This window comes from Terrapene carolina, unplaced genomic scaffold (genome assembly GCF_002925995.2).
Source record: "Terrapene carolina triunguis isolate 2854851 unplaced genomic scaffold, T_m_triunguis-2.0 Scaffold84, whole genome shotgun sequence".
NCBI lineage: Eukaryota > Metazoa > Chordata > Testudines > Emydidae > Terrapene > Terrapene triunguis.
The window spans coordinates 29,389,474-29,406,491 of NW_020664435.1; the positions used below are offsets into that span (position 1 = coordinate 29,389,474).

General features: G+C 44.6%; 1 protein-coding gene across 2 annotated transcripts in view; it reads right to left on the reverse strand.

The window, feature by feature from the left end:
* PPP1R9A (protein phosphatase 1 regulatory subunit 9A) overlaps positions 1–13,221 on the reverse strand; it is a 220,467-nt gene extending 207,246 nt beyond the window's left edge. For both annotated transcript variants that reach the window (XM_024212878.3, XM_029910971.1), the window contains exon 1: positions 11,552–13,221. In XM_024212878.3, coding sequence (XP_024068646.1) covers positions 11,552–13,021 — 1,470 coding nt within the window. In that variant the 5' untranslated portion in view covers positions 13,022–13,221. The remainder of the gene's footprint in view (positions 1–11,551) is intronic.
* Positions 13,222–17,018: the final 3,797 nt, after the last annotated feature.

Sequence of the window (17,018 nt, forward strand, 5' to 3'; positions counted from 1 at the left end):
AACAATACTATTTAAAATGTGTAACCTTGTTTTATGTAATAAAATAAAATTTTTTAACTACCCTAACATTCTCCATCCAAGCATCTCAAACTGTTTTGCAAACATTGATAAATGGAGCTTAACCACACAACTGTGAGGTTTATAACTATTTGCTCCATTTTACAGAAGGAAATAACCAAGGCAGAGGATCAGTGACTTGCTCAAGATTACACGAGAAATCTGTGACAAGCCTTAGAACATCTGATTCCTGGTCTCATGCCTTAACAAGACCATTCTTCCACTAGTGGAGTAAATCAGAGAGGGAACAAATCAAAACAAAGGGCAATACGCTCATTGACTTCAAAAGCTTAAGATTTCAAAAGCTATACTCTACACCTTCATTTTTCCTTGAGCATTCTGAAGTGTGTGGTTCAGCAACATGTGGATTAGAGAGGTTCTACTGTATTCATTTAACATCTAACACTTCCTCTAGATCTCCCAGTGAGTTCTGTCTTGTGTGTTTAAGACATTTCTGCAAAAACACACAACAGGACTACTCAAGTATGTAAGGTAAGACAAATGAGTAGGCACTAGCAGGATAGGGGCCTAAGATTGTAAACCAATTGGGGGCAAACAGTTTTAATTTGTGTCTTCTACAGCCCAACTACACCATCAACACTTGATAATAAATACTAGACTAAGGGCTAGTCCAACACAGAGGGATGTGAATTACAGTGTACTCCACAATTCACACCCCTCAAGTTCGCACTGTGGCACAGTGTAGACAAGTCTAAGTAAACATGGGATCAGGCAACCAAATATTTTCCTCTTCCACTCTATGATTTGTGAATGTTTTAATCCTCATGTAGTAAATAGCAAAATAAATTACAAGTGAAAATGTTTTACAGAGCAAAGATTTGTAAAGCAATTTACAACATCGGATTATATTTCAGATTCTTCCGCCCTACCCCCACTCATTTATATTTCTGGATATGCTCTTGTGAGGTAAACAGTGAATAAGAAATACAAATAGTATTTCCATTAACAGAAAGATTTGCACTGAAAACGTATTCCTTGAGCTGATTTTTTAAAATGAAGTTTACCACCATCCAATTTATGAGAAATCTGAAGAACATTATTTTATCACATTGTACTATAGCAGGGGTCGGCAACGTTTGGCACGCGGCTCGCCAGCGTAAGCACCCTGGCGGGCCGGGCCAGTTTATTTACCTGCTGACGCGGCAGGTTTGGCCAATCGCGGCCCCCACTGGCCGCGGTTCGCCGTCCCGGGCCAATGAGGGCGGCGGGAAGCGGCACGGGCAAGGGACGTGCTAGCCACGGCTTCCCGCCGCCCCCATTGGCCCGGGACAGCGAACCGCGGCCAATGGGGGCCGCGATCGGCCGAACCTGCCGCGTCAGCAGGTAAATAAACTGGCCCGGCCCGCCAGGGTGCTTACGCTGGCGAGCCGCGTGCCAAACGTTGCCGACCCCTCTACTATAGTCTAATCACAACATTTCTTGTAGAACATCTTCTCAGAGATTCTATCAAAATCCTGTAAATCAGGTCTCTTGAAGAAGGTACTATTTGAACAAGGCCCTTCTAACAAGAAAACACCTGTGCAATGGGTGTATTACTCAGTCATTTTGTCAGGCAGTGAGAAAGAGTATAAGGTGAGAACTCAATTGACCACATCCTCCCTTTCTGGAGAAATATCAGTAGAAGAGGAAAGTCACTTACAACCCCATCTCACACACACAAGTGTACAGCTCTGTCAGCAGATCTTCCAGCATGATTACATGGTATGGAAACTTCCTGGAAGATGGGACAACATAGACTGAGGATTTTTGGGAAATTTAGGACTAAATTCCATGTTTCTCAGTTACCAGACCGCTATCCTCTTAGCAGAACAGTCATTTCACATACTATGCTGCCCTGGCTTTCACACTGTGGCTGCATATTGCTATCCCAACAACATGGATTGTTTTTTTAATTAATTACTATTATTATTATTAATTATTAAAGAAAAGGTATAGTGACAGACTGACAATATCCTGGATAAACTTTATGGAATTAAGATAAACTTTACTGAATTAAGTTAAACCTTACTGAATTAGGTTTAATAGTTTGGGGTTCATTGTATTCAGAATGCAACTGTGTATGTTTTGGAATTGTATGCAACTTCTCCAGAAGGAGGGGGATGATAATGTAATACCTCCAGTTATGAGCCCTTTGGAGCCACCCCCTGGAGAAGTCCGCAGATACTAGTTCAAAGCAGGTTCCCCAGGGACCAACAAACAAAAAGGGGTTTTAGATAAATAGACTGGTTTTAAACAGGCTCCTGGCCTTCTTCCTGACCCAGCAAATGGACAGGACCCCTGGTCCACAGAGGGCCCCAATCCTTAGGGAAGGATTGGAAGGACTGGGCCTACTGAGGCCCCATAAGACTGGGTGTTTGTTCTGAGATGAAGCTGTGATAAACTTGAAATCACAAGGAAACTCTGTGAGTGGGGTTTTGAAGGACTGCTCCTACCAGCACCCCTATTAGTGTTGGGGGTGATCTCTGGTAACCTTATCATCATATGTGTAACTTCTTGTATTGTTTTTAATGTTTTCTCTGTAGTGCTTTTACCTTCAGAATAAAATAGACTTGCATAGGAAGTACTGTGTGGTATCTTATAATGGTGGGCAAATACCCTGTTATTAATCTCTGAAGAGAAAGTAAACAGGCCTGCTTAGGCAGAGTCCCTTGCTGAGATACCACTGTATAGTCAGGGGACTGTGCAGCCTGGAAATACCCTGGTCAGAAGGGAGTGAGTTGTGTCACCACTGAAGAGAGGTGATGGCCAGGGGAGCCTGAAGCTTAGAGTGGGTGCCCTTGCTGAACCACAGAGGGGGAATACAGGTGCAGTTGCCCTGAACTGTGGCATGAGTTACTGAGGAAGAAAAGGAGCAACAAAAATCAAAATGGATAAAAGGAAAATGAAGGAGAGAGACTAAGAAAGAAAAAGAAATGAAAACAGATGAAGAGACAGAGGACCTAATACTGTCTTTAATGGTCACAAGCAGGGCTTCAAAAACCCACTAGCCCATGATGAGTAGGAAATAGGATTTTTTCCCATATGAGTGCCATCACCTTCTGTAGAATCTCACCTTCCCCACCCCCAGAAAAAGTCTCTAGCCCTCATGGTTATGTAGATACACTCTGTTCACATTTGTAAGGTTAACTAGTGCACTAATAGCTTCCTGAATCTGCACAGAGACAGCTCCAGTGCCATTGCTGCTCAGGGTCCCAGAAGTCATTGTTGGGGGGTGGAGGGGAGGCCCAGTCACTGTTCCACAGAGCATTTTGGGGAGGTTTGGCTGCCTTCACTATTAGGGTGGTTGAGGGTACCTGACTGCACGGTTAGGAGTAGAGCACTGGGGGGCTGCCACTCCCATCCATTGTAACAGGATTAACGGGAGGAGGGAGAGGCAATGCAATACACTGATTAACTGGAGAGTAAGTTTTAAATGATCTATAATATACCTATAGCAGGGGAGGCAAGGCAAGGCTGATGAGAGGGGGAAACGGGTACAATTGTACCAGGCACTTGAGCTCAGGGGGCCCCCAAAATGTCTGTAGCTTGGGTAGGGCCCCAGCAACCATGATGTACTGGGGCCCAAAATTTCTCTCAACGGCCTGGAAGGCATTTACTGGGAGGGAGAACCACCAATAGGAGGCCAGGGCTTTTGGACCCTGGAGGATGAGACAGAGATCAACCAGGAGGAGACAGGATGGGAGGGGATGTGGCTCAGGAGAAGCCCTGGCCATTAGTATTTCTGCTTCGAAAGTAGGCCTAGTCCTTCAGCTCAGTGGTTCTCAACCAGGAGTACGTGTACCCCTGGGAGTATGTAGAGGTCTTCCAGGGGGTATATCAACAGGCTACATACAAAGCACTAGCGAAGTCAGTACAAACTAAAATTTCATGCAGACAATGACTTGTTTATATTATTCTACTTACTATATACTGAAATGTAAGTACAATATTTACATTCCAATTGATTTAGTTTATAATTATATGGTAAAAATGAGAACGTAAGCAATTTTTCAGTAATAGTGTGCTGAGACACTTTTGTATTTTATGTCTGGTTTTGTAAGCAAGTAGCTTTTAAGTGAGGTGAAACTCGGGGGGGATGTGAGACAAATCTGACTCCTGAAAGGGGTATAGAAGTCAGGAAAGGTTGAGAGCCACTGCTTTAGCTAGCAGGTGTTGGATTTATTTTTCAAGTCCTGGCCTAAACGTCTGCTCAATTTGGGAAGCATCGTGTAACTGGATACTCTTGAAAGGAAGTAGCAGTGCGTGCGCCACATACGGGCAAGGTCAACGCATTGCAAAGCTCCTGTTCCTTTTTGTGGGAAAAACACTTGTGTGTAACTTGTTTTCTTTGTGCTGGAAGTTCTTCAGGACACGGACCATGTCTTTAGGTTCACTGACGGCACCTAACACAATGAAACTCCGAACTTGCCTGAAGCCACTAAGTGCGACTGCAATATAAATATTAAAGACTATCAACATGTGTATGTCTTGGATAGCATCACACACACCTCAAATTTCAGCCCAGCCGCAAACTTTCCCCATAAATCCTGCCCGGTTGGGAACATAAGGCCAGAACCTTCAGTCCCTTAAAGCTGTGGGGTTTTTTTTGTTTTGTTTTTAAACGAAGTTTGAGCAGTGCAAAGCAGCCTTAACTAGCCTTCCCCCACCAGAAGACTAACACAGGTGATGTGGCTGTGGTATACCAAACACCCAGCAATCCACAGTGGCTGAAACAGCCTTTCAAAGCTAAATATCCCTGAAGCTAGTTTAATTTTCACCTGGGACCAGAATGGCAGCCACACAGTTCCAAGATTGGGGGAATGCTTTGTGCAGCTCAGAATTTGAGACATAGTGTGCACAGTGCATTTAACTGTACTGGCCAGGTAAACTACTAGCACACTCTTGTGACCATAGAAGAATTTCCTTTGGCCTCACACATTGTACGTGCTACTCTTTGCAGCTGGTTTCTGGCTGTTTGCTGGGTTTTCTTCTGCTTTGCGGATGGACAGCATTTAGTCCTTACCATTTAAATTAGTGAAATTTTACCTATTGATTGAACTTCCTATATTACAGCATTTCCCAAAGTGTGGGGCACGTCCCACTGGGGTGCGACGGACCGGCTAGGGAGCCACAAACAATCCTCTTAATTGGTCCTCATTTTTTTAAAAGTATATTTATAAGAAGTCTCTTGCTGCTATGGTTGCAAAATTCTTGAAACAGTGACCCAAATATACCTAATTCGGCAATGTGAACTTGCTGAGACCCTGAATGCCAATGAGGATAGTTTACAACATTGGCCTTTAAAGTATTTAGTTGCTCATCACAACATGAAGGAAAGGAGAGGAAGGATCACACTGTGAAGTTTGACACTATTTACGGTCAGTGACCTCTCATTTGGGGTAGTCCTTTAACACCACATTTCAGGATTGTCGGTGGGATTGGTTTCAGTCTCCTGAAGAGAAGCTCAGCTTTTACAAGTCTGGGAAACACTATTATATTTAATTACATTTTCCTGAAAGCTTACCTCAAATCAGTTGCACTGGGGGAGGATGGCGTTAGCAAGAATTACAAGAGGGTGTTAATGAGAATCAAATAAAATTAATGCTGGCTTTTGGACATCAACTAGTTTACATGCTCCATTCCTACACAAAAATGCCTGGAGTAGAATATTTAAATTGTCATTACACAGTCTGAGCTACGACAGTATTATCTGTATTTTAAAGATGTGTAAAGTAATGCATAGAGAGATTACATGCCTTACCCAACGTCACAAAGCAATCATTGACACAATATACAGCTCAAGGGTACATCCATACTATGGAGACTATGGTGGCATAACACCATAGCATAGATGCAGTCTACACCAACAGAAAGGGTTTTTCTGTTGGTGTAGAAACACTACCTTCCCAAACAATGTTAGCTACATCAACAGAAGCACTCTTCCGCTGACACAGCTGTATCTACGCTGGGTATTATGTCAGCATAGCTATGACAGTCAGGAGTGTGGTTTTTTCACATCCCTGACCGATGTAGCTATGCCAATATTACTCTCAAGTGTAGATCAAATCTTGTGACCTCCCCACAGACCATACTTCTTTCTCAAATGTATACAAAATGTTCGTTGTTGAACAGCTGCTGTCCCCTTTACTGGTCTCCTTATTGGTCCATAGGACCAGCAGGGATGTGAAGCAGGCACAGGGTAGGGACAGAAAATGCAGTGGAGGCCAGAGAATCACAAGTTTCCATGTCACCTGCAGAGAAGGATTCTCCTTCCACTTTCCCCTCTAACCCACACCTACCAGCCATGGCAACATGTCCAGGCTGTGACCTATTGCCACTGCTGGCTAGCCCAAGGCTGTGCTCTTTGACATCTCTGGGTATGTCAACACTGCAATTAAAAACCTGCAGCTGGCCAGCCCCACCTGACTCAGGCTCGTAGGACTCAGCCTGTTCCACTGCAGTGTCGACTTTTGGGCTTGGGCTGGAGAACCCTGCGAGGTGGGAGGGTCCCAAAACTCGGGCTGCAGCCTGAACCCAGACATCTATACCACAATGAATAGCCCCACAGTCTGAGCATACTCTCTGAGGGAATTACAGTGTGTGCTACAGGGAAGAAGGGAGAGTAATCAAGTAGCATTTATTTTCCAAAACGTTTACTGCAGTTCTTGCTCTTAGTGAAAAACCTTCCCACAGATTCACTTCCTTTTTTCACATGGCCAAGAGGCTGCACAATTTTTTGCAGACAGAACAAAAAACAACTACACAGGGTTCTCTCAAACCATTTTCTCCTCCACTTTTTCTCCCACTGCAGCTTTTTCGACAATTTTCCTCCCCTCTGCAGTAGGAGATGCTCAGGGCCAAAATAATTAAAACAGTGTTCCTTTCCCTTTGAGTGGCAGAAGCTTGTCAGGGAATGTTTTATAGTAACAACACTGGTGATCAGATTAGTAATAAAAACTGAAATATTGGAACAAAGTTTTTAAGGACAACCTGGCCCAATTCTGCTCCCACTGCAGGAGTTTTGGTACTGAGTTTCAATGGTCTATGCCCTATTTCTTCAAGGTCAAATCAAACTTTTCCCTTGCTAATTACAGCTCTCATAACAGAGTAGAAATTTCAGGTCATTGAAAACAACTAGCAGAGCTCCACTTTCTCAGATACCCCACTAGAGCACACATAGATAGCATCAGCAATGGTGAAATTTACGGGACCTTATAGATGTGAGCAAATAGAGATCAAATATAAAAGGGAAAAAACGAAGGATAAAAAGTTTTGTTTTTTTAAATGTCAATGTCCCTTTTATCACTTACACATATATGGCTTTTAAGGATTGTTTTTTTTTCCTGATGAGCAGTCATCATTACATAGAAATATGTAATACTACTAGAACATACCTGACATAAAACGTCTCTTTTACATTATATGTATTAATGTATATATACATTATACAGGTATATGTATCGTTAAGAGTTCAGATAACGAGAATATTTTTAAAGCAACCATGCTGCTTTGCTCAACTGCATGAGACACTTATTCAGGACCACTGAGGGTTTTATAGCTCACTACTGTTAGGAATGGAAAGAATCTAAAAAAAAAAATTCAACCAGTTTAAAAATATAAAAAATTACCCTGTGTTAACTTTGAACATGTCCCTTTGTTACTTTTGCTAAATGATTATCTGATTCAGGATAACTTTGATTTGAGGAATACCATTTCCATAATTTGTCGATTTTCCAGGAAACTAAAAGAGTCTTGCCTATTAGAACTCCCTGGGGATGTCGGTAAAGAATGCTTCCCAAAAGCCTTTGTAGTAGATTACACTCTCTACCTCATTTCTAATAAAACTGAAATAGAAGGGGTTAGCTAAATTATGTGAATGATCTATAGGGGTATATATAATCTCTTGGATTTTTGTGTTGAGATTTTTGCTCAAAGAAGTAAATGCAAACAAGGTATTTTCAAAGCAGATCCCAGTATTCTGTCTTTTAATATTTTCTTTTTAATTAAAGTGACCTTATTCATGGAATGAGGAGTATGAGATAAAGTTTTCTCTTACATATACAAGGTCAGATTCTGCTTCCTTCATTCACAAGTACACCTCTACCCCGTTATAACGTGACCCAATATAACGCGAATTCGGGTATAACGCGGTAAAGTAGTGCTCCGGGGGGGCGGGGCTGTGCACTCCGGCGGATCAAAGCAAGTTCGATATAACGCGGTTTCACCTATAACGTGGTAAGATTTTTTGGCTCCCAAGAACAGCGTTATATCGGGGTAGAGGTGTAGTTTCCATAATATCAACATGCTTGACAGGGACATTGCTGATTTAGAACTCATACATTGTAAACAAGTTTCTTTTAACCACATTACTAAACCCTTTCAATTATAAAAAGTGAAATAATTTTAAAAATCCAGTTGTTTTGTTTCTATTTATGTTCTTGTTTACTTTGTGCATCTCTTGCAACTCAGACGATAAAAATCAATGAAGTCAGTTTCACTTTCAGATTCTTAATGCTGCAATGTTTAGGTTTCAACCATGGTAGAGAAATGTTTATTTGTTTAAAACAAATGATTGCACTGGAATTTTTAAAACAAATTTATGGAAACATTTCTATTGGTCTAATAAATGCTTACTTCTATACATTTCAGTTTGGGGAAAATTTTAAAACAATTACTAACACTTCACTGAATTCCATGTTTATTGCCACATAGTGATTGCTAGATCAAATTTGCTCAGTCCACAAATAAAAAAAACTATTTTACTACCTGACAGGCTTGCAAAGTATCCAGGTGTGAAAATCAAGATGTGTTTTTCCTGACTCCTGCATCACCAATAATATAAATTCATTGCATCACCACTAATACTACAAATTCTTCCCAAATATAGATCACAGTTGCCAACTTTCATGCGGTAAATAAGCACCCCAACTTTCACAATAAGTAAAAATCAAGCTAATCCCATTTCAAAACAAGCCAATCCCTAAGAACCCCAACACTCTATGTGGCTAGATCCCCCTGGCATGCAGTCTGGGACTGTGGTGGACCTGCTGTGCACCCCTGACTCTCTCCCCTCCTTGCCCCTGCTTGCCCTCCCTTGCCGCTGCTTGCCGAGAGCCAAGCAAAAAAAAGAAGCAACAAGCTACAAGCCAAACAAGCAACTCTCAAGCTAATTAAGTCAAAAACAGCCCAATTTCTGTGTTTTTTTTTCACGGGTATGGCATGTCTGATATATATCTGTTTAATCTTATTGCTTTCAATGGGATTCAAAGTTCTAATTGCAGAGCCAAATTCTGCCCTCAGTGATATCTGTTCAACCTCTTCAGTCCAACTGAACACTGTATTCCTTTTTATGTAGTCATTTACACCAGTGAAAAGTGGTCTTAAAATGCTCCCTTTCTAATTTGGTAGTGTTTAGCATTCACTCTGCATAGCTATAGATGACTATACAAGGGGGAAGGCAGTGGAGAATCAGGCACATCTTCAATGGGATTGAATAGGTGTAACAGTGGATAGAATTTGGTCCTGTAAATGGAATTTAGTGAAGTGTGTTGATTAAGTATGAGCTAGAATAGAATCCAGCTCACTCACATGCAGCTGGATCCACAGGGATGGGACAAGTTGCAAAAATGTTTATTTTTGATGCTAAATTAAGTAGTTGTGGTCTCAGAATACATAGAGGAAGTAGATGAGTCAAACAAGACGGAATCATTTTTACAGTGTCACTTTTCAGAAAAGAATTTTATTTTTCTCCTAGTCTGCACCAGCCCAGTATTTGGCTCTTTAAAGACTGTCAGGTGTGCCAAATACCTTAGTGTTTTTTCAGTGTGGATAAGTGTTCATTGGTAACTACACTGAGATTATCAAATGCACTTCACTTGCAACCTACGAGTAATTCAACCCTGATTCTGAGAGGTAAAATGCTGTTGTAACAAGTCATTGTGCCCCTACTCTTTCCCAAACTTAAAACACTTGAAGCATTCCACATTCTTAGATATTATTTTTAACAATGTTTTTACATCAAGTATATTTCAGTGGATGACCTTTAAATTATCTCTATATATGTCAATGTACATAAGACACTAAAGCACCTATACCAAAGGTGAGCAAACTACAGCCCGCGGGCCACATTCGGCCCACGGGACCGTCCTGCCCGGCCCTTGAGCTCCCAGCCAGGGAGGCTAGCCCCCGGCCCCTCCCCCGCTGTCCCCCTTCCCCCGCAGCCACGCCACCATGCGGGCAGCGCTCTGGGTGGCTGGGTTGCACGCTCCTGCGGATCACAGTGGCAGTCTGTCTGGCTCTGGCCGGGCAGCGTGGCTGCCAGACATGCTGCTCTGAGCAGCATGGTAAGAGGGCCGGGGGGGTTGGATAAGGGGCGGAGGGTCCCGGGGGCAATCAGGGGACAGGGAGCAAGAGGCGGTTGGATGGGGCAGAGATTCTGGGGGGCGGTCAGGGGATGGGGGACCGGGGAAAGGGGGGGTTGGATAAGCATGGAGGCCCGAGGGGACCTGTCAGGGGGCAGGAGTGTGGATGGGGTCAGGGAACGGGTAACAAGGGGAGTTGGATAGGCATGGGGTCCCAGGGGGCCTGTTAAGGGGCAGGGGTGTGGATAGCGGTCAGAGCAGTTAGGGGACTGGGAGCAGGGGGGTTGGATAGGGAGTGGGGTCCCAGGAGGGGGCGGTTAGGGACAAGGAGTGGGGGGGGGGTTGGATGGGTTGGGGGCTCTGAGGGGGGCAGTCAGGGGGTAGGAAGTGGGAGGGGTCAGATAGGGGGCAGGGGCCAGGCTGTTTGGGGAGGCACAGCCTTCCCTTCCCGGCCCTCCATACAGTTTTGCAACCCCAATGTGGCCCTTGGGCCAAAAAGTTTTCCCACCCATGACCTATACCAATACCTACCTGAAGCAGGTATTAGTATGAAGCATGAAGAAAGACTGACTGTTGAAGAAGCTAGCAACTAAAGGTTACTGATGCAGATGAAGAAGATTAATGATCCAATACTAGTGGATCACAGTCGCTGTTCAACAGCACATTATATTTCATACCATACAGTATTTCACTCCAGAACTTTAATTCTTCACAGATGTTCTTTAAAGTAAGAGCAGCTGTTTGGAATGCAGAAGTTATTATTAAATTTCAAAAATAATGTAAATATGATGGTCACCATATAGACGCCTTTTATATTTCACCATGCTATTTATATATTTATAAAGTCCTATAAGTCAGAATGTGTATGTTTCAATTACAAAGCCTCACAAACCTGAAGTTCATTCTCAATTTCTGCTGGTTTAATCAACCATAAAGTAGACTAGGAAATGAGACAGGGCCATCAGAACTCAGCTCCCTTTAAATCATTTGAAATTATGCTCACTTGCCATCTACAACAAAAAAGTGTCTCAAGGACCTCTGCAATCTTTTCAGAACCAGGTGCAGCTGTCAAAATCGACCCTGAACAAAAGTTAAGCTCAAATAAGAATCAAAGTTCAGGGAGAGGAATTTACCTTAATTGGAGCACTGCTAAACTTAATTTTTCTGTTTGCTGGGATTTCATCTTCAGCTGGCAATCCAATAACTTCAGCATATTCCATATCAGGTTCATAATAGTTGTTCTCATCACTGTCATCTTGATCATCCTGTTCTGTTCCTGTCTCTCCCCAGTCAGAATTATACCTTGATCGCACCCTGTAGACGTTATAGTCAGAGTGCATATATACATGTGAACTCTGAAAGTTATTCAAGTCTTCCTGGACTTCCTTTCCACTGGCATCATCATAGTGGGATTCAGTAGCATCTGAAGCTATATCTGTTGCAAAATCACCACCTGCTACCAAGTTTCTTGGTACGTCTGCAGCTTCAGTGCCAACACAGGCACTCTCTGCATTTTGTGAATGTTCTTTTTGTTGTAAAGAAACTTCTGTATCTATTTTTTCCTTAGTCCCGGTACAGGATTCTTCACGCTTTTCGCTGTTAATGATGCTGGCCAATTCTTGTTTAGTTACTGCACAAACATCAACAGGATCATAACTTGCTTCCTTATTCTTCCTTATTTCTTCATTTGTTTTGGATACTGGCAAAGTGCTGTTAGAAGCTTCTTCTCTTATTGTTGAAGACGTACTGTTTTGCTGAAAGGTCTCAGCAGATACTGAACTTGTAGTTTGTTTGGCTGGTGAAGACCAGGCATTAGCATCTTTTAAGGGACTGAATCCATCAAGGTTTGCAACAGTGGAGGACAGATTTGCAACAGTAGATGACAGGTTTAGTGGGTAATGACCAGTTACAGAATATTCTTCATTGTTTTCTGACTTTTCTAAAACAATTACACTATGTGAATCAGTGTTTTCAAACACTGCACTGAGCTGACTCACTGTTGGAGAGACAGTCTCTGTCCTTGAGCTAAGACTGTCCAATGAATCAGTACTGCCTCTATTAGACTTTGAGCTACACCACTCATCTTGGAGTTCATTGGAAACTACTCGCTCTTTCTTTGGGGAATAGCGATTGGAATGTCCCATTTCATGAACATTTCGCTCAAACATCTTTCGAGTTTCAGTAAACTTGGAATAGGAAGGACCATCATGCACAGTATCAAATCTACTAATCCTTTCTGAAACTGAAGACTCTAGTTTTACAACTGAGCCATCTGTCTTCTCCACAAATTCTTTGGGTCTAATTCTTCTTTGAGGAGATAGGGGACCACTTTTCCCTCTGGTTTTAGGGGTAACTCCAGTGCTCTCACTGGGCTCCATGCCCATCTGCATAAATAAGTTTTTAATCCTGTTGACGTTTGAACCATATTTCCTCCCCCTGCTCTGCTGAGAGGCCTCTCCTTCATCTTTCGTTTTTTGGTCTCCATCTGATTTAGGTTTGTCAAAGGTGCTTTTTAGTGCCTGGAACTCAGTTCTGTAAGCATTCCTGTGAGGAGAGGCACTTCGGAGGGTTGATCTTTCTCCTGAAGACTCTGTTTTCATCATGTTTACTTCAGGAGTGCAAAACCAATGTACATAGTGACTGATATACCACTCTTCTGTTACTAGTGAGATTCTGGTTGAGAAGAAAGTGCCTCTCAGGTGGCACTGGTCTCCATCAGGGCCATATTCAGTAGGTGTTCTGACAGATACTATCTAAATATGTGCAAGCAACCATGACACCAAACAAAGTGGCAAGACTGACGGCTTTCCAGAACAAATGTAGATTTAACCTGCAACAGAAAGTACAACTTTTTGAATCGAGTCATGCATTTGTATTTCTTCAAATCTAAATCAATTACTTCAATTTTAAAGTTATTTGATATAACATATATTTAGAAATAAAAATTACAAAACAAATGCAGGAATTCATCCTTCACACAGCATCATTAGAATTTTAATACATATGTGTGTATTTTGGTAAAGCAGACTCAATTTGCTAAAGATTCAACAGTTAGACAGTCTGAAAAAGTTTGTACGCTCACATAAAAGTAAATTTCCTTCCAAGTACTAATTAAAATGCCACTATGAGACAATGAAACATGGCAGTTTTGTGATGTTCATATGTATGCTACAAACATATTACAACATAAACAAATTTGTCTAGGTGAAACACAAAATAACAAAGAATAAAATTACAAGGAAAACTATGTCACCAATGTTTCATTGCAGTCAAACTTTTCGACTGGAGATGGTAAAGGACAAAATAAACAGAACTAAAATCTCTGTGTTATTTATGTCTGGGCACGAAATACTTCATGCAAACATGATGACTGTGCTTCCCTGAGCTGCTAACATTTGCAATTCCACCTAGGTTGTCTCTGAACTACACAACAGTATGCTTTGAATGGTGTTTCTTTGCAGAGAACAATGATTCAACAATGAAACAACAGCTCAAAAGAATTAGAAAAATTGCACCCAAAGGTATCATTCTGTGTTGAAAATAGTGAAGTGAAATTTAATAAGACTTGCCCCTTTCCACTTGCTGTATTATTTTAGCATGACAAAGAGCATGGAAGCATCTAGCGAACTGCAAAAAATGGAGCTACAGGCTAGATCTCTCAATCTTCCAGGTCACATCTGCGAGTTCGCAGAGTTGCCAAACCAAAAAAGGCTGTGCTTTAAATATAATAAACTGCATGGAAAGTTACATGATGCAACATGATGAATTTAGAGATTCTTAGTTTGGGGGGGGGGGAGGTTCTGAGTGGTGTTTAAGGTAAAGGATGAGAACTGAGTCTGATTCCAGCCTGAACATTAGCCCGGAGAATTGCAGGAGAACAACACATGACTAATAGAGAGCAAAATATCTCTCATTAGCGTCCTTCTGTTTCCTTGTGTTTCTTCTAGGCTATAACTTATTGCTGCAAGCTCCAAATGCAATGCATGCGGGCTACTGTGCTCCTCACTAATAGGGAGGAATGCTATAACACTGCAGTCACACCTAGCATTTTAGAGCAGGAAGATTACGGATCAAGTACCTTACACATTTATTCGCCAATCTTTAAGCCTAAGAGGTTACTTTAGACTAAGCAATATTAAGTGGCTATTAATGCCCAATCCCCTCATCACCTTCCTAAAAGAGAACACACTCTTAGATCACCTCCAAACTCAAGCCCAGCTATCCATGCACACAGCTATGGCTCAACTGCTGTGCAGGGGCGCTGCAACGATTTGTATAGTGGGGTGCTGAGAGCCATTGAACCAAACTGTTAACCCGTATATGATGGAAACCACTTCAAACCAGCGGGTGCAGCAGCAGCATCTCTGCTACTGTGGATCATCAATTAAAAAAAAAATCAACAATTATGGAGAAGGGGGGTGTCTGTAGCAGTTTTTTCTTAGCCACCGATCATTTCCCTTTGCCTCCCCCTTTACAGACTCCAGCCGATGTTTCCAACGATTATAAGAAAAAGGAAAGCTAACTTAAGGTAAAAGGATCCTGTCTGGCGTCACTGAGCAAACCCCTCTGAAAGGGAAAGTGCTGCGAAGAACCGGTTTCTCCGGACTGAAAGGCGAGAGGATCCCACACCAGCGTTGGCCCCAGAACCACCTTGCGTAGGAGCAGCAGCCCTGGCAACCATGGCAGGGAGCAAAGCTCAGTGGCCATAAAGCCCCCTGGCTCTGGCTACAGCGTATAGGGAAACAAAAGCCCCCGGGCACGTCTCCCCTTGTCGCGCACACAAGCTGTACCCGAGTCCCAACTTCAGCCCCTGCTCCCCGGTGCGCGCACGGCCCCTTACCCGGGAGAGGAGCTGCACGCCGGGCTGGGCTCCTTCCACCTCCCGCAGCTCCCTGCGCGCTCAGAGCTGCGGCTCCTCCAGCCCCCGGCTCCGACCCGCCTGTGCGAAAGCAGCGCGCGGCTGCCGCCCCCAGCCTGCCAGCGGGCAGCAGCCTCCGACTCCGCTACTCAGCGCCATTGCAGGCAGCGGCGGCTGGAGCAGCGACACGCTCCGCGCACACGGAGCTGGGGGAGGAGAGCGCTCCCGCGCCCCGCCGCAGCCCGGCGCCCGCCCCGCGGCTCCCCGGGGGCCGGGCGTGCGGAACGTCTGCCCCGCGCGGGGGGGTGCGCTGCCAGCAGCCGCCGCCGAGCGGAGGCCGAGCGCGGGCGGCGGATGACAGGTGCCTCACCTCCGCGGCGAGCTGCAATGGTTTGTTCCGCCGGGGAGGGGGCGAGCCACGCTCCCGCTGCAGTCCGGCCGCTGACCCTGCTGTGCCCCCGTGGGCGCCTCCTCCCGCCCGGCGCGCCGCATCGGGCCCCGAGATCGCCAGACTCCCCCCCCCCCCCCCCCCCGCCGGGCCCGCGGGCCGGCCCCCCCCCCCCCCCCCGCCACGGCCGCGTCCGCGCCCGCCGCGCCCGCCCCGCCCCCCCCCCCCCCCCCCCCGTCTGGGTCTGCGGGCAGGTCACTTCCTCCCCCTGCGCGCGGGGGGCGAGTCCCTGAGCCGTAGTCATGGCACGAGGGCCCCGCGCGCAGCCCTGCGCATGCCGCTGCGGCCCGGCCTCACACACTGGCCGGGGCCCGGGAACGGGGCGGGAGCGGCGTGAACCCACCAGCCCGTCACAGAACAGCCCTTGGGGACAGCGAGCGCAGCCGCGGGCCGCTCTCCCTCTCGGGGCTTCACTGGGGGGCAGAGCCCGAGGAGCTCAGAGCCGGTGGGGAGGGACAGAGAGGCCCTTGCATGGGCGCGGGCCGTGCACCTGCTGTAGGCTCCTGGCGGCTCAGCCTCCCCGGCTCCGGCACTCCCCTGCTGGCTCTGGGATCCCTTTCAAAAGGGGCCCCGCCGGCTGCAGGTGAGAATGATGCTCCGTCCTTACTCCTCCGTCGGTGCAGACAGGCAGCGTCCTCCGCAGGCCAGACCGAAACCAGCGGGCTTCTTTTGAGGAAGAGCAAAGCTGCACTTAAGCCTCAATTCTGCAATAAGCGCCATGGGAGAATTCATTGCAAGATCAGGACCTTGGACTTCCCGCCTCCAGTTAATTTCTTTAAGTCAAGTGGTCTTTGCACAACGTGCAAACAATTAAATAGTGGAAAAGATCATAAAAAAACTGGAGTTACAATATATGCTCATTTATCCCCTTAAATTTCAGCAAATGTATTTTTTGCTGGATTGAACAGATAGGGCTACACTAGTTTCCTGTTTTAGACTCAGAGCGCACAAACAGCTCAGCCACTACTGGCATTAGGTAAATATTGCTAGTGCTCCAACATTCCCCACAATAATTGCCAGATTTTGCACTGACGATAAGAAAAATTCCAGAGTAGGAAATCCAGCAATCTCTCCTAAAGTGGTTTAGGAAACTGGCACTCCAGAAGGTAATGATTTTTAAAACATATAGCAACTCGCATATAGAGTTCATTAATTTAATTGCTTCAGTGTCCAGGAGATGGCTTGAGGATGTGTATAATAAAAAAAAATGAAAAAACAAAAATATTACATGTACTTCCAGTCACTTGTGTCCTGATTCCATAAAGATTTAGGTAAGTGTGTAACTTTAAACACA